The sequence below is a fragment of the Lepidochelys olivacea genome, assembly GCF_965140295.1.
Source record: "Lepidochelys olivacea isolate rLepOli2 genome assembly, chromosome: 6".
NCBI lineage: Eukaryota > Metazoa > Chordata > Testudines > Cheloniidae > Lepidochelys > Lepidochelys olivacea.
The window spans coordinates 6,779,487-6,803,137 of NC_140416.1; the positions used below are offsets into that span (position 1 = coordinate 6,779,487).

Consider the following 23,651-nt stretch of genomic DNA (forward strand, 5'->3'; position numbering starts at 1 on the left):
CAGTAGTCCTCCATGGTCTCTGAAAAAAAATCAATAAAATGTTGTCAAATGATGGTTACATTGTGACCAAAACTGTAAATAGAAATCTTGATCTATTCATTACTGTCAATTACTCCCCAAAATTAACTTGTTTGCAAATAATTTTCCTTTTTTTTTTTTTTTGGGGGGGGGGGTCATAGTTTGGATTGGATCACTGCTTGCAATTTCTGCCAAAAAACACTCCTCTTCATCCCTGTCTGTGACCTCCACCTTTATCACTTGACTGTTGTGAGGCTTGTAAGATACATCACTTCCCATTTCGCCTATCTCTTCTGAGGTGACTTTTTTCATAGTGTCATCCACAGCAGTCTCCAATTCCATGTTTTCCTGCAATCTGTTTTCAGCAGCTAATGTTGGAGGCTCTTTAAATAGTTTTCAGTGGGAGATACTGTACATAGATCCTAAAAGTTTTTCTGAGATGGTTTCTAATTTAACTCTTTTACCCTCTACAGCAGTGGCTTTGTATGGTCCACAGTAGGAAGGTTGCAGTGGCCCTCCCTTTCTTGTTTTCCTTCTTGCATTCAGTAACATGACACTCTCCCCAACCGCGAATGTTGTTTTCCCATGTTTATGAGTCTTAGTTTGGCATACTGTATCTGTTGCTTTTAATGAGCTTTAGAAATATTAGTAAGAGCAAGTTCAATGTCAGCAGCACGTCTAGATTCCATATTTCTGGTGTACTCGTTGTAGAATTGTTCCTCAAGTTCCTCAAAATCTGTTGGCTTTGTAAACAAATGGAGAAGGAGTTGTGTGTGTAAAATGAACAATCACAGAATAACATATGCACCTGAAAGCTGATGGTTCTTAAAGACACCGACCATGTAATTTTCTGAGACTTGGTCTGGGAATGTTGCTTCAAAGCCATACAGTAATCGAAAGGGTGACATTTTGGTGGTTGTGTTTGGTTTTGATCACAAAGAAAATAAAATGTCACCAAGAAATTCGTCCCAATTATTCCTAGTGTCATCAACCAACTTCCGCAATGCTCTATAACAAATCATGATGGATTCTTTGGTGGGGGAGAGGGGAGAGAAATTGTACGCAATCCAAAAGGCGTAAAGAGGCCATCCTAGTTTATTGGTACGATTACTTTTTCTTGAACTAAAAGATAAGTGGACTTGCAATGTACTAAAATTTTGAAGCAGTTTGTACCTTCTGTCATAGTGCATTCTCCTTGCTATTAATACTGTAATTTTCCCAGCCGCAAAATGACCTTTTGATGGATTTGTTTGTGTTTTCAGCCAATCCAGTGGTTCGTGGGTGGTATGGGCTGGTGAAACTACACTGTAGTCCCAATTTTTTGTAAATGTCTAGGTTAAACTGAAAGAAAAAAAGTTAGGCCATAAACTTTCCTTTGGACAGGTTTGGTGGGTAAAAAGAGACCAAAGAATAAAATGTTATAGCAACCCTGATGGGGTGACCAGCCGTAATCCTTACCAGAGTTGAGTGGGAGTTCATAGAAACTTGTCAGCAAAAATGCCCATGAAGAAAAACTCACCAGGGCAATGAAGCCCATGTTCACTGTCAGCTCTCTGTGATCTGAAAGTGTGGTTGAAGACATAGTCAAAAACAACCTTAGAAAAAAGTATTTACCCCATCATTGAATTCTGGCCCACGACCTGTCACTGTCACAACCCAATGGCCCCCTCCCTCCGGGGGTCCCTGGGGGGAGGCTAATTAGCCTTGTATAGTGCTAACACTGTTTCAAGTATCGCAGAGTATTTTGGGAAGGGTCAAAGGTGTGAGTGTGGAATGGAAGATTTCTTTGCAGGCTGTGAGAGGCCAAAAGGGGAAGGAGGAAGAGAGCAGAGAACGGGTTACCTCAACGCTTCAGCTAGCTCAGTCTGAAAATAAGATGCTGGCCCCAGTCCAAGGCCACGGTGTTCAGTGAGAAAAAGTCTACAACTGTGTGTTATCTCACCCAGCCCCAGCCAGCCATGAGATAAAGAAAAAGTGAACTGAACCAAGGCTGCAGAGATTAAAAACACAGGCGAGACAACAGGGGGAGAAAAGCGGAGCTTCGCATATGTTCTGGAAACGTTAAGGAGGTCACAGTGAGAACGGAGGATCCAATTAAACAGACCTGTAGAGGCAGCCCAAAACAAGCAAAACAGCGAAGACCAACACGGAGAAAAACAAAGTCTAGCTGGTGTGTTTTGGGAAAGCAGAGGGGACCACAGAAAGCCAGTTTGGACTGGTACAAAAAGCACCAAAAGCAGAGGTCACGGAACAGAACAACCCCAAAGAAACCCAGGACTTAAAAACCCTCCTGAGAGCTGAAGCAATTTGGAGATTTACAGCGAACCCTGGACGACCTGGGCCCAGGACAGCACTCCTGTCCACCCTTCTTCTTCTTAAGTTACACCCAGGCTTGGCCAGCCTCAGGTAGTTTGTCTGTGAGTATGAAAGTGGGTTAGGGCTTGGGGCACTAATGCTTCCTTCCTTCCTCTGAGTAACGTAGGGTACGCCCTCCACTCTTCACTGTTATTTTATTAATAAAGCTTTAAAACTTAGACACTTGGTATGTTCCGTCATCTCCTCCCTTAACGATCCTGTGGCCTCAGCCTAATCACCTGACGCGTCAGGTGATTGGTAACTGAAATTTGTCACAATTCACTGTGGACATCCAAGTTGCTGTATAATTTCATACATTTTTTTTGGCACCTCAGATGCCAACGTATTTCGAAGTGGAAATGCTTCAACCCATCTTGTAAGATAGTCTGTGGCTGTCAGGATATACTGGTATCCCTCCTTTGTTGCCAGTTATGGCCGTATTAAATAAATTCCCACCCATTCAAAGGGCCAACTGACCTGTATGCAAGGGAATTGGTTGAAGTCATACTTTAGATTTCTCTTATTTCATATTCTTAATAAGCCCAGGAAAAGTATGAGGGTAGACTAAGATTCATTCAGGTGTTTAGGCTCCAGCTTTGGGAACTGACCATACTGCACCCTAAAGGCTCAGGAACAAAGAGGTGCATAAGAACAAAATATCATTTATTTATTAAAATATCTTGACTTCAGGGTGTATAACTCGTGTTTTTAGAATTCTTGTGGTTGTCAAGGTATCCTGGGGTTGTAGATGTGTGTTCATTATGTTTTGAAGGCCAAAACTATGAATGGGGTCAACAAAGAATTAGATCAGTCCCTCAGGATAGGTGCATTAGCTATTAGCCAAAATAATCAGGGATGCAGCTCCATGCTCTGCGTGTCCCTAAACCGTCCTCTGACGGCCAGATGCTGGGAGTAGACAATGGGATGGTTCACTCAGTGATTGCCTGGTCTGTTCATCCCTTAGAAGCACCTAGCACTGGCCGCTGTCAGAAGACAGGATAAGGGACTAGACGGACTATTTGTCTGACCCACTATGGCAGTTCTAATGTTCAGCAAAAATTACAATATATTTTTGCCTTTGAGAAAGATGTTATAGGAGATAGTAATCGGCCTTTATTGAATATTTGAGAATCCAGTTGTACACACAAGCAGTGGCATGCGGAAGAACACTAAGGGCTGGATTGAGAGGCAAAATAACAGTTGCAAAATGCAATCACCGTTGGTAGATTGAATGAAAACAAAGTTTTGAGACCAGTCCATAAATTTAGTGAGACGGGAACTCAGATGACCCAACAGAATAAATCTTCTGCTCTAAAAATAAGGGAAAAAAAGTTAGAATTAAAAATTTCAAATTAGAAATCACAGTAAAAAACAGCAAGGGCAACACTAGAAACACAGCTGTCATTCCTAAAACTACTAGCATGAACTTATTTATATATATTTTCAATGAGTATTTGCTGTTAAAATATAAATTAAATAGCACAATAACATGCATCTGCACAATAACAAAGCTAAATGATGAAATCCTAAGAGTAATTCAGGGAATCCCAGCAGCAGAGAAGACAAACTGGTGAACTGCTAGGAGACTCTATGCAGTCAGATACACTGATTAGGGATTCTTTGTTTCTGAGGGGGGTATATGTAAAATATTTCACTGAATTAAGTCTCCTGCAGCACCTCAGTCGGTTACATCAGACAAAGAGAGCTACGGTGAGGAGGCAGTGGGATGCCTGTGCCTTTAAGAACCCAGCCCTGGGAAGCCCATGCTGAGAGGTGCTGTTTGTGAGAGAGGAAATAAAAAAGCCCCTCTGCCCCCCCCCTCCCCCCCATTTTTGCAAACACTGGTGTCTCAGTCCACCAAGGTAACTGTTACCCCCTCTGCTCCTGCCTGTGCCGGGGTTTTGCCCTCTGGCAGCGCCTCACCTCTGGGCTTAACCCTGGCTCCTTCTTCCCCTCCCCCAATTTTGCCCCTCAGTCCCTCTCCTAACCCTGCCTCCAGCTGCTTGACCCCCCAGACCAGCTGATTTTCGCCCCCTACTCGGACCCTGACCACCCGCCTCCTCCGATTTGCCCCCTTTCCCCTTTTTAACCCCTGTAAAAAGCCGTCAGCAAAATCTTAACGTCTAGAAAGGGCAGGCTGAAGGGCAGTGGCTTCAAAAAAGCAGTCAGCAGAATCTTACCTCACACCCCCCCCTTGCATTCAGCCTCTAGCTCAGTGTCACCCCCCTAGCTCCTCTGACCCCACCAGCAGCCCTGGGTGCCCCATTCTGTCCATCCCCCTCCCCCATCCATTGCCTTCAGACCTCGGCCCACAGCTAGGGGGCTGCGAAGAAAGCAGCCCCTAACCCCCTCCTTCCCTGTGACTGGCTGCTCCAGCCCTAAGCCAGCAGCTCTCTGTTCTGGTGTCCCAGCAGCTCCTTGTGGGGAAAAGGTGCAATTACAGGGCTTCCCCGTCAAAATAAATTATTCTGCAATGGGAAAAACCATGGGGCGCATGAATTCTGCACTTGCGCAGTAGCACGGAATTCCTTCGTGAGTATCGCATGGGAAGCGACAGTACCGATATTATCATTGAAGCGTAGGGAATAATCAAGCCCTGGTACAGAGGTGTGTAGAGCTGTTAGTGTTCTTTCATTAACTGTTCTCCCCTGTTGGCTGTGGATAAGGTTGCTAACATACATACCAACATCCCAGCGTTATAGTGGGTATGGCAACAACAATTGCTTCATGTTCTCTGTGTATATCTATCTTCCTACTGTATTTTCCACTGCATGCATCCGATGAAGTGGGTTTTAGTCCACGAAAGCTTATGCCCAAATCAATTTGTTCGTCTCTAAGGTGCCACAAGTCCTCCTCGTTCTTTTTGCTGATACAGACTAACACGGCTACCACTCTGAAACCTGTTGCTAACTTTCTAATTTCTGAAAACAGGACAATACAGCAGGAGCATTGCAACCCTGCCCCACCTATTCCCCCTGAGGCCCTGCCCCCTGCTCTGCCTCTTCCCTTGATGCTCCGCCCCTTCTCCATCTCTTCCCACGGCCCCCCAACTCACTCCTCTCCCCCCCACTGCATTTCTCGTCGCTCAGTCCTCTCGAACTTCCCCATCTCCAAAGCTGGGCCCCCTCTCCTTCGAGGATGGGAGCTACAGCCCCTGACGCAGAGACTGTCTGCCCACGAGTTGCAGATAGGAGCAGAGGCTGGCACAGATTGATGACCCTCTCCCACCTACCTCCCCCCCTCCCACAGCAACCAGACTTTTGGTATGTGTTCAGTACATCTGACAAGATGCTGTACTGGTCCCCTTTTGACTAGACTTTGCAGTTGAAAATAGGACACCTGGCATCTGTAGCACGGAACACACAAATGAGTCAAACCACTGTATGTGACTGTGATGAACTATTATCCAAGGACAGGGCCATCCAGATGTGGGAAGAAACTTTCCATAGAGACTCTGTTCTAACTTCCAGATGGACATTTCTGCAGACAGCTATGGGTGCTGATGGAAAGAGCGTGGAGTCATGCACAGCTGGACAGATGAGCACACAGCAGACAGCCCATGGAACGTAGCTTGTCGATGTAGATTACTAACCAGATCTGTGCCTTTAAATGTTCAATGCATGACCTCACAGCTCTGACACCAGCTGGGACAGCACAAAATGTTTTATACAGGGATACTGGAGTTTTCCAAAGTTGTAAGAGGTTGCTGTGATGGAATACACCACTATACACACCCTACACACTACTAGAATAATCTTTGTACAAAATATGCCTTATAAGGTATAATTTCCAAACCAATATCTTGCTGGCCAGTATTGTCATGGTGAAATGTATGCAGCAACTTTGTATATACAATTATGAACATAAGCTGAAATCATGACTGAAGTGTGTTTACCAGACACACCTGCGGAGTGAGTAAAACTCTTAAAAACAAAGAAGTGAAAAGAAAAGGAGGACTTGTGGCACCTTAGAGACTAACCAATTTATTTGAGCATGAGCTTTCCTGAGCTACAGCTCACTTCATCGGATGCATACCGTGGAAACTGCAGCAGATATTATATACACACAGAGATCATGAAACAATACCTCCTCCCACCCCACTGTCCTGCTGGTAATAGCTTATCTAAAGTGATCATCAAGTTGGGCCATTTCCAGAACAAATCCAGGTTTTCTCACCCTCCACCCCGCTACACACAAACTCACTCTCCTGCTGGTAATAGCCCATCCAAAGTGACAACTCTCTTCACAATGTGCATGATAATCAAGGTGGGCCATTTCCTGCACAAATCCAGGTTCTCTCACCCCCTCACCCCCCTCCAAAAACCACACACACAAACTCACTCTCCTGCTGGTAAAAGCTCATCCAAAATGACCACTCTCTCTACAATGTGCATGATAATCAAGGTGGGCCATTTCCAGCACAAATCCAGGTTTTCTCACCCCCACCCCACCCCCATACACACACAAACTCACTCTCCTGCTGGTAATAGCTCATCCAAAGTGACCACTCTCCCTAAAATGTGCATGGTAATGAAGGTGGGCCATGTCCAGCACAAATCCAGGCTCTCTCACCCCCCCTTTCTCCCCCCCCGGGGGACACACACACACACACACACAAACTCACTCTCCTGCTGGCAATAGCTCATCCAAACTGACCACTCTCCAAGTTTAAATCCAAGCTTAACCAGAACATCTGGGGCGGGGGGGTAGGAAAAAACAAGGGGAAATAGGCTACCTTGCATAATGACTTAGCCACTCCCAGTCTCTATTTAAGCCTAAATTAATAGTGTCCAATTTGCAAATGAATTCCAATTCAGCAGTTTCTCGCTGGAGTCTGGATTTGAAGTTTTTTTGTTTTAAGATAGCGACCTTCATGTCTGTGATTGCGTGACCAGAGAGATTGAAGTGTTCTCCGACTGGTTTATGAATGTTATAATTCTTGACATCTGATTTGTGTCCATTTATTCTTTTACGTAGAGACTGTCCAGTTTGACCAATGTAAATGGCAGAGGGGCATTGCTGGCACATGATGGCATATATCACATTGGTGGATGTGCAGGTGAACGAGCCTCTGATAGTGTGGCTGATGTTATTAGGCCCTGTGATGGTGTTCCCTGAATAGATATGTGGGCACATTTGGCAACGGGCTTTGCTGCAAGGATAAGTTCCTGGGTTAGTGGTTCTGTTGTGTGGTATGTGGTTGTTGGTGAGTATTTGCTTCAGGTTGCGGGGCTGTCTGTAGGCAAGGACTGGCCTGTCTCCCAAGATTTGTGAGAGTGTTGGGTCATCCTTCAGGATAGGTTGTAGATCCTTAATAATGCGTTGGAGGGGTTTTAGTTGGGGGCTGAAGGTGACGGCTAGTGGCGTTCTGTTATTTTCTTTGTTAGGCCTGTCCTGTAGTAGGTAACTTCTGGGAACTCTTCTGGCTCTATCAATCTGTTTCTTCACTTCTGCAGGTGGGTATTGTAGTTGTAAGAAAGCTTGACAGAGATCTTGTAGGTGTTTGTCTCTGTCTGAGGGGTTGGAGCAAATGCGGTTGTATCACAGAGCTTGGCTGTAGACGATGGATCGTGTGGTGTGGTCAGGGTGAAAGCTAGAGGCATGTAGGTAGGAATAGCGGTCAGTAGGTTTCCGGTATAGGGTGGTGTTTATGTGACCATTGTTTATTAGCACTGTAGTGTCCAGGAAGTGGATCTCTTGTGTGGACTGGACCAGGCTGAGGTTGATGGTGGGATGGAAATTATTGAAATCATGGTGGAATTCCTCAAGGGCTTCTTTTCCATGGGTCCAGATGATGAAGATGTCATCAATATAGCGCAAGTAGAGTAGGGGCTTTAGGGGACGAGAGCTGAGGAAGCTTTGTTCTAAATCAGCCATAAAAATGTTGGCATACTGTGGGGCCATGCGGGTACCCATAGCAGTGCCGCTGATCTGAAGGTATACATTGTCCCCAAATGTAAAATAGTTATGGGTAAGGACAAAGTCACAAAGTTCAGCCACCAGGTTAGCCGTGACATTATCGGGGATAGTGTTCTTGACAGCTTGTAGTCCATCTTTGTGTGGAATGTTGGTGTAGAGGGCTTCTACATCCATAGTGGCTAGGATGGTGTTATCAGGAAGATCACCGATGGATTGAAGTTTCCTCAGGAAGTCAGTGGTGTCTCGAAGGTAGCTGGGAGTGCTGGTAGCGTAGGGCCTGAGGAGGGAGTCTACATAGCCAGACAATCCTGCTGTCACGGTGCCAATGCCTGAGATGATGGGGCGCCCAGGATTTCCAGGTTTATGGATCTTGGGTAATAGATAGAATATCCCAGGTCGGGATTCCAGGGGAGTGTCTGTGCGGATTTGATCTTGTGCTTTTTCAGGAAGTTTCTGAGAACCTGGATTTGTGCAGGAAATGGCCCACCTTGATTATCATGCACATTGTGAAGAGAGTTGTCACTTTGGATGGGCTACTACCAGCAGGAGAGTGAGTTTGTGTGTAGGGGGGGTGGAGGGTGAGAAAACCTGCATTTGTGCTGGAAATGGCCCAACTTGATGATCACTTTAGATAAGCTATTACCAGCAGGACAGTGGGGTGGGAGGAGGTATTGTTTCATGATCTCCCCTGGCCTGTCCAGCTTCCCGTGGGCTCCCCGAGTCCCTCTGCTAACCCCCTCTTCCTGAACTGCCCTGAGCTTCCTTCTACAGTCAGCCAGCCACACCTTGCTTTTCTCTCCAGCCCGGATTATTGCAGAGTGACCCCAACATACTCCCAATCCCAGATTTTCCCTCAGAAATGTATGTTCTGTCACGTCCAACCCTCTCCCGGATAGTCCAGAAATACTAAATTAGTTATTCCTTTAAAGGGAATAATGTACACCAGCTCATTTCCATAAATTAAGTTACTCCCACACTTTTCTTAAATTTTCTTTCCACTAAAAATTCAGAAGTGTCAGAATTTCCCACAGGATGGACACTGTATTTCCCAATCATCTCTATTCATAACACAAGACGTAGAGGATGTTCAGTGATGTATAAGGTGGGAAATTCAAAGCTGATGATAGGAAATACTTTTTCACACAATGGATGATTATCCGGTGGAACTCACTGCCACAGGATGTTACAAAGGGCAAAAACTTAGCAAGATTCAAAGAAGGACTGGATATTTCTATGGACCACAAGAACTTCCAAAGCTGGAATAGTTAATGCATACAACCACTGGCAGGGATATTAAGGGATACTTGCCTGCTCCAAGACTTGAGCTGACTGTAACTATTACAGACCAAGATCAGACCTAGCACAGGATGATTATTCACAAATCTGTTACTGCAGGGTTCTTACACCTCCTCTGCAGCCTCTGATGCTGGAAACAGGACACTGGAGTGGACAGGCCTCTGGTCTGATCCAGTGTCCCTACTTCCTATGACCGAAGTCAGAGGCTCTCAACCTTCCCAGAGTACTGTACCCCTTTCAGCACTCTGATTTCTCTTGCGTATGCCCAAGTTTCACCTCACTTAAAAACGATATGCTTAGAAAATCAGACATAAAAATACAAAAATGTCCCAGCACACAAGTACTGAGAAAATGCTGACTTCCTCATTTTTGTCATATAATTATAAACTAAACCAACTGCACTATAAATTGCACTTATATTCCAGTGTATAGCATATAGAGTGGTATAAACAAGTCATTGTCAGTATGAAAGTTTAGTTTGTACTGACTTTGCAAGTGCTCTCTATGTAGCCTGTTGTAAAAGTAGGCCTCTATGTAGATGAGATGGTGTACCCCCTGGAAGACTTCTGCGTACCCCCAAGGATACTCCTGGTTGAGAACCACTGACCTAAGTGATTTGCCCAAGGTCACAGAGGGAGCAAGTGGCAGAGCTAGCAATAGAAACCAGGAGTCCTGTAGCCCAGCCCAGCCCCGTAGCCACAAGCCCAGCCTCGCTCCCTCATTCAAGGCTCTGAAGCTCCTCCACATGGCCTGTCCTGGCCCAGAGAATGAGCAAGGCTGCAGTCCATGAGCCCCTCTGTACCCTGAGCTGGGCTGGTAGGACCCAGCTACGTACCCCTCCCTTGATGGCCATCACAGTGGATGCTTTGGGCACGCTCTTGCTCCGGCACTGCTCGATAATGCTGGCCTGTGGGACAGAGGACAGGTCCAGTGGAGAAAGTATAAGAATGGGAGAGACACTACCCCACGGACCAGCATCCTCTTCTCCACCAGCCAGGGATGGTGCTGGCCTTGGGCTCACAGAGGTTAGGGGGTGCTGGGGTTAGGGGCAACAGGGTCAGTGGTAGTGGTCAAGGCTGGGCTCTGTAGCGCCTCCTCTGGCTGGGGCTGTGTCACACACAGCATCTGTATGGGGCAGCTGCCCTCCCCATGGTGCTGGGCAGGGACATGGGCGTGAGCTCCGGAAACACACACACTACAGCCATGTGAGAGCTCCGGGAACCACAGGGGCTAGAATTAGGGGTGCTATGACACCCCCTGGTTTGAAGTGGTTTCCAATACATACAGGGGTCACGGTTTGGTTCACTGGCTCTCAGCAGCCCCCCAATACAAACTGCTCCAGTCCCGCCCCTTGCCTGTATCGCGCACAGACACAGGGCGAGCGCTGCTCACACACCCACCACACACAGCCTGGGGTGTGATCTCCTGTGACACACGCACCAACACCGCACAGCCGAGCAACACACACGACACAGCCCGACCCATGTGTTACTGCGACACTCCCACGCTGCACAGCCTGGCCGGGGCCCTCTTGTACCCACTAGTCCCCGCCCCCCTCCCAGAGCCGGGAGAGGACCCAGGAGCCCGGGCTCCCAGCCCCCCGCAGCCAGCTCCCCACGGCACAGCGGGGCCCCGCTCCCAGCTCCCCACGACCACGCTGGGGTCTCCCCGGGCTGCTGGAGCTAGCGGCGCAGGCGCCGGGCCCTTGCAGCCAGGGCGGGCGGGCAGCAAATCACAGCTGGAGACTGCGCGTCCCACAGCGCCCAGCGAGGGGGGCGGGGCCAGCCGGGACACCTGGGTCCTAGCCGGGCAGGGCGGGTCCCAGCTGCAGCCCCAGGTCGCTGGGGAGCGAGGCACCAGCCGCGGGGCGGGAGGTCGCTGCCCGGGCGGAGGAAGCGGCCGGGGCCGGAGCCGAGCCCGGCGATGGCTGCAGCGGGGCCGGGGCAGGTAGGACGCGGGGCGGGGACTCCCCGGCCGGGCACTGGCTGGTCCCGGCTGGGGCCGGGACCGGGTCCCTCCCGCGCTAGTGACCCCGGGGCTGGGGGCTGCCGCAGCCGGAGCGCTGGGGCCGGGGAGCGGCGCTGGGGGCCCCGGGCCGGGCGGACACGCGGAGCCGGGCCGAGGAGCCCCGAGGCGGCCGAGCCGGGGGCGGGGGCGGGAGCGGGGCCGAGCCCAGGCCTGGGGCGGAGGCGGGGACTCCGGCCGGGGGAGGAGCCTGGTCCCTGCCCTGGGATTCGGGCCCCTCCCAGCGCCCCGCCCCAGAGCCCCGTGGGGAGCCGAGGGCGACTCCTGTCGCCGGCCAGCGGGGCCCGAGTCCCCGGGGGGCTGTGCGGGGGGGTCTCCCTGGGTCACAGCTGCTGGGCTGGGGGTTCCCCGGGAGCCGCTGCCCTCGAACCCGCGTCCCCTGCGGAGAGCCCGGGCTGGGGCTGGCGCGGAGGGTGCTGAGTGTGTAACGCTTGTGCCAGCAGCTGCGGGTGGCGTTTGAGGAGGTGGCTCTGTATTTCACCCGGGAGGAATGGGAGCTCTTATCCCGGCCAGAGAAGCAGCTCTACCGGGACCAGATGCTGAGGAATTACCGGGCCCTCGTTTCCTTGGGTAAGGACCAATTTCCCTTCATTTAGGGTATATCTACGCTATGAAATTAGGTCGAATATATAGAAGTTGTTTTTTTAGACATCGTTTTTATATAGTTGATTGTGTGTGTCCCCACACAAATGCTCTAAGTGCATTAACTTGGCGGAGTGTTTCCACAGTACCGAGGCTAGAGTCGACTTCCGGAGTGTTGCACTGTGGGGAGGTATCCCACAGTTCCCGTAGTCTCCGCTGCCCATTGGAATTCTGTATTGAGATCCCAGTGCCTGATGGGGCAAAAAACATTGTCGCGGATGGTTCTGGGTACATGTCGTCAGGCCCTCCTTCTCTCCATGAAAGCAACGGCAGACAATCATTTTGCGCCTTTTTTCCTGAGTTACCTGTGCAGACACCATACCACGGCAAGCATGGAGCCCACTCAGATCACTTTGGCAATTAGGAGCACATTAAACACCACACGCATTATGCAGCAGTATATGCAGCACCAGAACCTGGCATAGTGAAACTGGGCGAGTAGGCGACGTCAGCGCGGTGATGAGGACATGGACACAGACTTCTCTCAAAGCACGGGCCCTGACAATGTGGGCATCGTGGTGCTAATGGGGCAGGTTCATGCCGTGGAACGCCGATTCTGGGCCCGGGAAACAAGCACAGACTCGTGGGACCGCATAGTGTTGCAGATCTGGGACGATTCCCAGTGGCTGCGAAACTTTCACATGCGTAAGGGCACTTTCATGGAACTTTGTGACTTGCTTTCCCCTGCCCTGAGGCTCAAGAATACCAAGATGAGAGCAGCGCTCACAGTTGAGAAGCGAGTGGCAATAACCCTGTGGAAGCTTGCAACGCCAGACAGCTACCGGTCAGCTGGGAATCAATTTTGGAGTGGGCAAATCTACTGTGCGGGTTGCTGTGATGCAAGTAGACAACATAATCAAAGATCTGCTGATATCAAGGGTAGTGACCCTGGGAAATGTGCAGGTCATAGTGGATGGCTTTGCTGCAATGGGATTCCCTAAGTGTGGTGGGGCCATAGACGGAACCCATATCCCTATCTTGGCACCGGAGCACCAAGCCGCCGAGTACATAAACCGCAAGGGGTATCTTTCAATAGTGCTGCAAGCACTGGTGGATCACAAGGGACATTCCACCAACATCAACGTGGGATGGCCAGGAAAGGTACATGATGCTTGCACCTTCAGGAACTCTGGTCTGTTTCAAAAGCTGCAGGAAGGGACTTGCTTCCCAGACCAGAAAATAACTGTTGGGGATGTTGAAATGCCTATAGTTATCCTTGGGGACCCAGCCTACCCCTTAATGCCATGGCTCATGAAGCCGTACACAGGCAGCCTGGACAGTAGTCAGGAGTTGTTCAACTACAGGCTGAGCAAGTGCAGAATGTGGATTTGGACGTTTAAAAGTGTGCTGGTGCAGTTTACTGACTCGGTTAGACCTCAGCGAAACCAATATTCCCACTGTTATTACTGCTTGCTGTGCGCTCTACAATATCTGTGAGAGTAAGGGGGAGATGTTTATGGCGGGGTGGGAGGTTGAGGCAAATCTCCTGGCCGCTGGTTAAGCGCGGCCAGACACCAGGGCGGTTAGAAGAGCACAGGAGGGCACGGTGTGCATCAGGGAAGCTTTGAAAACCAGTTTCATGACTGGCCAGGCTATGGTGTGAAAGTTCTGTTTGTTTCTCCTTGATGAAACCCCCCCAACCCTTGGTTCACTCTACGTCCCTGTAAGCTAACCACCCTCCCCTCCTCCCTTTGATCACCACTTGCAGAGGCAATAAAGTCATTGTTGCTTCACATTCATGCATTCTTTATTCATATCTGCCAAGGTAGCCCGGGAGGGGTGGTGGAGGAGAGAAGCAGCGGGAGGGGTGGTGGAGGTGGGAAGGACAAGGCCACACAGCACTTTAAAAGTTTAAAACTTATTGAATGCCAGCCTTCTGTTGCTTGGGCAATCCTCTGGGGTGGAGTGGCTGCGTGGCTGGAGGCCCCCACACCGCGTTTTTGGGCGTCTGGGTGAGGAGGCTATGGAACTTGGGGAGGAGGGTGGTTGGTTACACAGGAGCTATAGCGGCGGTCTGTGCTCCAGCTGCCTGTCCGGCAGCTCAACCATATGCTGGAGCATATTAGTTTGATCCTCCAGCAGCCTCAGCATTGAATTCTGCCTCCTCTTATCATGCTGCCGCCACCTTTCAGCTTCAGCCCTCTCTTCAGCCCGCCACCTCTCCTCCCGGTCATTTTGTGCTTTCCTGCACTCTGACATCGTCTGCCTCCACGCATTCGTCTGTGCTCTGTCAGTGTAGGAGGACAGCATGAGCTCAGGGAACATTTCATTGCGAGTGCGTTTTTTTTCACGTTCTAATCTTCACTAGCCTCTGGGAAGGAGAAGATCCTGTGATCCTTGAAATACATGCAGCTGGTGGAGGGAAAAAAAAGGGACAGTGGTATTTAAAAAGACACATTTTATAGAACAATGGGTACACTCTTTCACAGTAAACCTTGCTATTAATATTACATACATAGTACATGTGCTTTCGTTCCAAGGTCGCATTTTGCCTCCCCCCACCACGTGGCTAGCTCCTCCCCGTGGCTAAGAGCAGGGAACATTTCTGTTCAGCCAAAGGCAAACAGCCCAGCAGGAACGGGCACCTCTGAATGTTCACTTAAGAAAAGCACCCTATCTCAACCAGGTGACCATGAATGATTTCACTCTCCTGAGGATAACACAGAGAGATAAAGAACGGATGTTATTTGAACGCCAGCAAACATACACTGCAATGCTTTGTTCTACAATGATTCCCAAGTACGTGCTACTGGCCTGGTGTGGTAAAGTGTCCTACCATGGTGGACGGAATAAGGCTGCCCTCCCCAGAAACCTTTTGCAAAGGCTTTGGGAGTACATCCAGGAGAGCCGCGAATGCCAGGGCAAAGTAATCCTTTCACATGCTTGCTTTTAAACCATGTATACTCTTTTAAAAGGTACACTCACCAGAGGTCCTTCTCTGCCTGGCGGTTCCAGGAGGCAGCCTTGGGTGGGTTCGGGGGTACTGGCTCCAGGTCCAGGCTGAGAAACAGTTCCTGGCTGTCAGGAAAACCGGTTTCTCTGCTTGCTTGTTGTGAGCTATCTACAACATCATCATCATTATCATCTTCCTCATCCCCAAAACCTGCTTCCTTGTTGCCTCCATCTCCATTGAAGGAGTCAAACAACATGGCTGGGGTAGTGGTGGCTGAACCCCCTAAAATGGCATGCAGCTTATCATAGAAGCGGCATGTTTGGGGCTCTGACCCGGAGTGGCCATTCGCCTCTCTGGTTTTCTGGTAGGCTTGCCTCAGCTCCTTAAGTTTCACGCGGCACTGCTTCGCATCCCTGTTATGGCCTCTATCCTTCATGCCCTGGGAGATTTTGACAAATGTTTTGGTATTTCGAAAACTGGAACGTAGTTCTGATAGCATGGATTCCTCTCCCCACACAGCAATCAGATCCCGTACCTCCCGTTCGGTCCATGCTGGAGCTCTTTTGCAATTCTGGGACTCCATCATGGTAACCTCTGCTGATGAGCTCTGCACTCACCTGCAGCTTGCCACGCTGGCCAAACAGGAAATTGAAATTCAAAAGTTCGCGGGCCTTTTCCTGTCTACCTGGCCAGTGCATCTGAGTTGAGAGTGCTGTCCAGAGCGGTCACAACGGAGCACTCTGGGATAGCTCCCGGAGGCCAATACCATCTAATTACGTCCACAGTACCCCAAATTCGACCCCGCAAGGCCAATTTCAGTGCTAATCCCCTTGTCGGGGGTGGAGTAAAGAAATCAATTTTAAGAGCCCTTTAAGTTGAAAAACGGGCTTCGTCTTAGTCACAGCTGTGAAATGTCGGGTTCCTTCAAGGTCTCTGCTGCCATGTGCTACCCAGCAGCGAAATGGTGGTAAATATCAGCCCGTTTCAGGCCGGCTTCCTGTTGAAGGACAACTCAGGACTACAGAGCCTGGGGCTAATCTCTGCGTAACTTGTTTATTACGTACCTCAGTCCTGACACAGCGGTGGTAGCAAACAGCACGTGTGCAACAACCTTTTCCAGGAATCCCAGCCCAGCCACTGAGAGCAGCAACTCTTCCTTAAGAACTGACTCTAGTTAGACAAATAAGGCAGGGAGAAAACTCTCCTGTTTCTTGTAACAGCTCCCCATCTTCTCCAAAAGAATGAACAGCGTAGTAAATTTAACAACCTTACAGTTGAACAATGCTGCATCCTTAGCAAAAGAATTGATAGGTCTGTGTAATGGCACCACATGTCGACACCTGCCATGACTCAGCCCCCCCAAAATATGGAGAAGGATCATAGACATTGCTGCTTCAGAGTACAAACTGAACTTGCCTGGTGGGAGACGGGAAGAAATCTCTTCTAAGGAAGTTTCAGTGGGGTAGCTGTGTTAGTCTGTTTCAGCAAAAACAACGAGAAGTCCTGTGGCAACTTAAAGACTAACACATTTATTTGGGCATGAGCTATTGTGGGCTGGAACCATTTCATCAGATGCACGAAGTGGAAACTTAAGTGGGCAGCTATATATATACACACATGCAAAGATGGGTGTGTTACGTTACTATGCTTATGCCCAAATAAATGTGTTAATCTTTAAGGTGCCACAGGACTCCTTGTTGTTTCTTCTAGGGAAGGTTTATTTCATTATTCTCCTGCCTGGGATCTCTTGCACTTTCGTCTGAAGCAGCGACCGAGAGCAGTGTTCCGTTGTGCTAGGTGCTGCACAACCATACGCTGATCGAGATCGGGGCCTTGTTGTGCTGGGCTGCACCAACGTATCACTGAGTCACTGCCCCCAATGCTTCAGTAATAAAACTGATTCTTTCCCCCCCAAACAGGCTCTTCAGGTTCCACACCGGACTTAATCCACCGGATCGAGGTAGGGGAGGCAGAGCTCTGGATCCGGGATGCCGAGGACTCCAGGGAAAGCTCCGGGCCTGAGAGCCCCTCCCCAGGTGAGTCAGATTGGAAGAGACCTCAGGAGGTCATCTAGTTCAATCCCCTGCTCACAGCAGGACCGACACCAACTAAACCAACTTTGTCAAGCCGGGCCTTAAAAACCTCTACGGATGGAGATTTTACCACCTCCCTAGGTAACCCATTCCAGTGCTTCACCACCCTCCTAGTGAAATAGTGTTTCCTAATATCCAACCTAGACCTCCCCCACTGCAACTTGAGACCATTGCTCCTTGTTCTGTCATCTGCCACCACTGAGAACAGCCGAGCTCCATCCTCTCTGGAACCCCACTTCAGGTAGTTGAAAGCTGCTATCAAATCCCCCTCACTCTTCTCTTCTGCAGAATAAACAAGCCCAGTCCCCTCAGCCTCTCCTCGTAAGTCATGTGCTCCAGCCCCCTGATCATTTTCATTGCCTTCCTCTAGACGCTCTCCAGTTTGTCTCAAGACAGGATCAATCACGTAGGAAGAGTGCGAGGTCATGCCTAGGTGGAGGACGCCATTTTGTAGAGCAGCTCTCCGGCTCTTGTAGTGCTTCACTGTAATGCTCTAAAACTGCCCCGGGTTCCAGGCAGCTGCTGCTGGGGGCGCGGACGCACGTGGGGTCCAGAGGAAATCGTCCTGAGTGGCACAACTTGGAGTACCCTGGTGTATGGGCAGGGTGTGAGGGAGGGGGGTGGAATGACCTTTGTCACATCCCCTCTCCTCCTGCTCTCTCAGTGGCACAAAATCATTGTCACTTACATTGCTTCAGTGTCCATGCTTAGCACAGTCCTCAGCCTGAACGGGGTCTGTGACTGTCTGTAGCTCAAAGGCCTGCCGGGTAGCAGTCATTCACCCCTTCCAGCTCAGCAGTGCCATGGATCAGGTTGTAAAACAAGACAAAAAATGTTTTTTGAGGTTACCTCACACAAACCCTGAGTAACTTGGCATCCCCTCAATCCCCTTCCCTCACCCCCCCGAAAAAAAAATTCCCACCCTTCTTAAGTATTTTAGTTTAGATTTAGTTTTGCACAAAGAATTAAACAAACGTCAAGCCGAGGAATAAGCTACGTTGTGCTAAGCAGCTACCTGCGTCCACAGGAGGGGATTGTAGCCCTTCAACTGAACTATATTGAAACCAGTCTTGTTAAAACAGCACAAACACTGAGGAACAGGCCTCGTGCTATAAAACAGGAGAAAGTGAAGAACCAGCACCGTGTAAATAAAAACCTCTGTTTGAAATGAAACCAAAATCAGTTTGAAAACAAACCATGGACCCTGTTTCAACTGCATGAGCACCGAGGGGCCCTAGTCCTGGGTCAGGGCACTGCCTGGATCCTGGGCAGTTTACGCATAAAACAAGACCCAAGAGGCGCATGGCACACATGGGAGCAGGTGCTAGGCACTGCACAAACAACATAGGATAGAACCAACATGAGTCAGGCCGCAGATTTTCACAGCATTTTGTCTCAAAAATTACGGAGCAGTTTGAATACATTTAGTTAAAGTCACAGGTCACAAAATTTACTGTGACTGCTTGAAGATTTTTAATAAAAGCTACCCCCCTCCTCGCCCTGCCCAGAGGCACTTGCCACCCAAAGAAGCATGCTCCCCGCAGCACTGCCTAATCCTAGCCCGGGACAGAATGGTTGGTGTTAGAGAGCTTATTCCTTCACCCTCTCACTTCCCTGGTCCTTCTTGCATGAACAGAGAACAACAATGTCCGAAGGTGCAAACAATTCGATGTTTACTGGGGTGAACTTCCAGCAAGCTTCAATAGAAGTTCCTTCTTCCTTATTTTCGAATCCCAATTTACTTCCTCTTTGCCCCTAATTTATATAGTAATATTCTCAGCTATACCTTAACCAATCATTTTACTGAAATCTATCTAACCAATCCGAACATATTGTAACATAATTTTCTAACCAATTATATGTCACTACCCTAATTAACTTACACCTAGCAAAATTAATTATACGGCAGACAGAAAGAATTAAAGAACCAGACAGATTAACAATAGAAAAGTGGGGCCCTAAAGATAAAACATACAGAAATGAGGGTTTCACAACCATTGAGAAGTGATTTCTTGCCAGACAGGATGCTATCAAACTAAATTTTCTTTAACCATCTTTCTCAGGTGGTGAAAGGAATACAATCCTGTGCTAATAATCCCTAACAGCCCAATAGCACCTTATTTCAATGTGACTAGTTTGGAATGTGAGGGTGTGACTGGTCGCTTCCCAGCTTATGGCTGCCTCTGCTGCGTAGCCAAAGGCCTTAGCTTAAGAACAGGGCCTCAGACTGTCACAGTGAGAGAAAAAAGAACAAGGAGGACTTGTGGCATCTTAGAGACTAACAAATGTATTTGAGCATAAGCTTTCACGGGCTAAAACCCACTTCATCGGATGCATGCAGTGGAAAATACAGTAGGAAGATACATATACACACAGAGAACATGAAACACTGGGTGTTGCCATACACTCTATAACCAGAGTGATCAATTAAGGTGAGCTATTGTCAGCAGGAGAAAAAAACCTTTTGTTGTGATAATCCGGATGGCCCATTTCCAACAGTTGACAAGAAGGTGTGAGTGACAGTAGGGGGGAAAATAAGCATGGGGAAATAGTGTTAGTTTGTGTAATGACCAATCCACTCCCAGTCTTTATTCAAGCCTAATTTAATGGTGTCTAGTTTGCAAATTAATTCCAATTCAGTGTCTCTCGTTGGAGTCTGTTTTTGAAGTTTTTTGTGAGAGAAGACCATTACACAGATTCTTTCTTTTATACCTCTATAACTAGCTAAATGATAAACATAGACCTAAATTCTTAAAGTCTAGGCCTTTACAGGCAGGCCTGCGTATCTGTATCCTAACAGTTGGGGTGGGCTGGAGTGGATGTGGGTGGCAATGCCATTCACTGAAGTTTGGTCCTTTCCCCTACCATCATGACTGGGGTGTGGGGCAAATCTGAGTGGCACTGTAACCCCGCAGGCCAGGTCTCAATATCTGGAGCAAGGTGTTGGGTCCAGCCTTGTGGGAGAGGAACTGCCATTGCAGGCAGAGGTGCAAATCCCAAAAACCGTCACCTGGAAATGGGGAAATTGTTCCATCCGTGACATTTTTCCTTCCTTGGCAAACCTGCATCCCTAATGATGAGCTAACACCAGAATGGCCTCTGCTCTCTCCAGCAGCGCACGGGATCCCGGGAGAAATGAGGGGACAGTCTGAATGCGGGGAGAGCACAGAAAGAGAGCAGGATCCCACAGTCCACACGGGGATCAGTATGCTGGATACAGTTCATCTCCTGGGTAGCCTCAGCCAGAGACTCCCCACGGGCCGGTGTCCCCACCGCTGCATCGACTGCGGCAAGAGGTTCAGCAACCCCTCCGCACTGACCCAGCAGCAGCGCATGCCCACTGGGGAGCAGCCGTATTGCTGCGCCAACTCTGGTCAGAGGCTCAGCAACGCCAGCACACTGACCCAGAATCAGCGCATGCACATCAGGGAGCAGCCGCATCGCTGTGCTGATTGTAACAAGAGTTTTGCACACAGCTCAAAGCTGAGAGTACATCAGCGCACGCACACTGGGGAGCGGCCGTATCGCTGTGCTGAGTGTGGCAAGGGCTTTGCACAGGTCTCGGATCTGAGATCACACCAGCACACGCACACCGGGGAGCGGCCGCACCGCTGCGCTGAGTGCGGCAAGGGCTTTGCATCGAGCTCAAATCTGAGCAGACACCAGCTCACGCACACTGGGGAGCGGCCGTATTGCTGTGCTGACTGTGGCAAGGGCTTTGCGCAGCTTGCACACCTGAGAAGACACCAGCGCGCACACAGCGGGGAGCGGCCGCATCGCTGCGCTGATTGTGGCAGGAGCTTTGCAGAGAGCTCAAAGCTGAGAACACACCGGCGCGCACACACCGGGGAGCGGCCGTACCGCTGCGCTGACTGCGGAAAGGGCTATGCACAGATCGCACACCTGAGAACACACCAGCGCACCCACACCGGGGAGCGGCCGTACTGCTGCACCGACTGTGGGAGGAGCTTTGCGACAAGCTCAACGCTGAGAATACACCAGCGTCTGCACACCGGGGAGCGGCCGCATCACTGCACCGACTGCGGCAAGGACTTTGCACAGAGCTCAACCCTGAGAATGCACCAGCGAACGCACACCGGGGAGCGGCCGCACCACTGCGCTGACTGCGGCAAGAGCTTTGCAGAGAGCTCAAAGCTGAGAATACACCAGCGCGCGCACACAGGGGAACGGCCGTACCGCTGCACGGACTGCGGAAAGGGCTATGCACAGATCGCACACCTGAGAATACACCAGCGCACGCACACCGGGGAGCGGCCGTACCGCTGCGACGATTGCAGCAAAAGCTTTACCAATGCCAGTGCACTGACCAAACATCAGCGCACACACCCGCGCACACTGGGGAGCAGCTGCACCGCTGTGCCAACTGTGGTAAGAAGTTCAACGATGCCAACAAGCTGACCCAGCACCAGTGCACACCGGGGAACGGCCATTCCAATGCACTGTCTGCAGAAAGCACTTTGCACAGAGCTAATACCTGAGAATACACCAACGCATTCACAGCGGGGAGCGGCTGTCCAGGTGTGCTGACTGTCGCAAATTCTTTGCTCACTTGGGCAACCTCACCTGGCACCAGTTGACTCACCAGTTGACTCGCCCTTCTGCCACCACCAGGGCCAAAGGGGCTTCTGGCAGCTGGCGGGCCTGGCACAGTGCCAGCAGAATCAGACCAGGGCGTGGTCCTGTCCCCATGATGCCCAGCAGAGACTGTGTGGGGCAGGGAAGGGGACTTGACTAAGCAGCGTGGGGAAGAGCAGAGAAGTGGGGGGATTTTAGAGTAGATGGTCACAACCTACTCCATTAGGGGCCCCCTGCATCTAGGTGGGATCCAGCCAGGGGTCTCCCTGTCAAACTCCCCACAACACATATAGCTGTGAGGCAGCCAGGACAATTCCCCCTCCCTCCATCTAGATGGGACTGAATCAGGAACTTCCCCCCACAGCTCCCTCTGTTTTAGCCAAGGGGTGACTCTTAGGTGACATCTGGAGCTGGGATTTGCTGTCCTTTCTCAGCATAGATTGATGTCTGATCTAAGGCCTGACTGACCATGAGACCTGATGAACCGTGTGACTGGCAGGTGCACAGAAAGAGTTTTGCATTACTCCTTGGGGAATTCTATGCCAAAAAAAAAAAATAAATAAATTCTGCACACCATATTTTAAAATTTTGCATATTTTATTTGTAAACATAACACAATATAATCACACTAGTGTCAATTATTTTGGTAATTTATTTCAAACTACCTATCAGCAACTATGTTTGCAACAGTACAAACAACAGATGACAAAAAAGATTCAGGAAGTGATTTTTCACAAATAGATTCCTTACTAGGCCCTTTAACACAGAACTTTGAGTATTAATTCATTTAAACTACACTATCAAAATGTATTTCCTGCACCCCTCAGAAGCAGTGCAAAGGCTTGGGGGAGCCAGGAGTAATGGAGAAGCTGAGGGAGAGGGAAGTAATTGCTGGGAAGGAGCCTGGAGTGAATTTTGAGAGTTGTTGGGGGTGGGTGGGGGAAGTATGGAAGAGGGGGATTTGTTGGGAGAGGGGAAGAGTGATTGATAGAGACTGGGGAATCCTCCCGTATGGAACCCTGGCTCACCCTTGGCCTCTCCCATTGATTCATGCACACCTGCCCGCTGTCCCTGTGTGTCCCTGCCTCCCCACACCCCCGTGTATCCCTGCCCCCTCTTTTACTCCCATGTGTCCCTGCGCCCCCACTTGCATTCTGCTCCTACCTCAGTGTTACCTCACTAGCTCCTGTGACCCCCCCTCACCCCGCCCAGGGACCCCTGTATGCCCCATTCTGTCCATCTCCCCCATACTCCTTGCCTCCACACCTGAGCCCATGGGCAGAGAACTGTGAAGTATCCTCTGACCCCCTCCCTCTGTGGCTGGCTGCTCCAGCTGTAAGCCAGCTGCCCTCTCTTCTGGTGTCACAGCAGCCCCCAGGGGGGGAAAGGTGTAATTGCAGCGCTGCTCCATCAAAATCAATTATTCTGGGGTGAAAAATAACTTGTGGGGCACATGAAGTTTGTGCTTGCGCAGTGGTGCAGAATTCCTCCGTGAGTATCGCATGTGAAGTGACGTCACACATGTAATCATTGACGTGTAGGGAAGTGTCAAGCCCTGGCACAGAGGTGCGTAGAGCTGTTCGTGTTCTTTCCTCAGCTGTTCACTCATGTTAGCCATGCCCACAGACTACGCAAATGAGTCAAATCCCTGTATATGTCTCTGGGATGAACTACTCTCCAAGGAGCCACCCAGGAGTGGAAAGAGACTTTCCATCAGAGACGGATTTGCAGTGAAACAGAGGGTGCCCTGGCACAGGGCCCCCCAACAACAGGGTACCCTAGGGCTGGGCAGTTGTGGGGGCGGAAGCTTGGTC

At 49.8% G+C, this 23,651-nt stretch overlaps 1 protein-coding gene across 1 annotated transcript in view; it reads left to right on the forward strand.

Moving 5' to 3' along the window:
* LOC311522719 (uncharacterized protein) overlaps positions 1-22,401 on the forward strand; it is a gene marked incomplete at its 5' end in the record, with an annotated part of 82,899 nt that extends 60,498 nt beyond the window's left edge. The window contains 3 exons of the mRNA XM_084632207.1: positions 12,057-12,183; positions 17,068-17,184; positions 20,354-22,401. Of these exons, the coding sequence (XP_084488333.1) occupies positions 12,057-12,183; positions 17,068-17,184; positions 20,354-21,660 (1,551 nt within the window). The 3' untranslated portion in view covers positions 21,661-22,401. The remainder of the gene's footprint in view (positions 1-12,056; positions 12,184-17,067; positions 17,185-20,353) is intronic.
* Between the last annotated feature and the right edge of the window lie 1,250 nt (positions 22,402-23,651).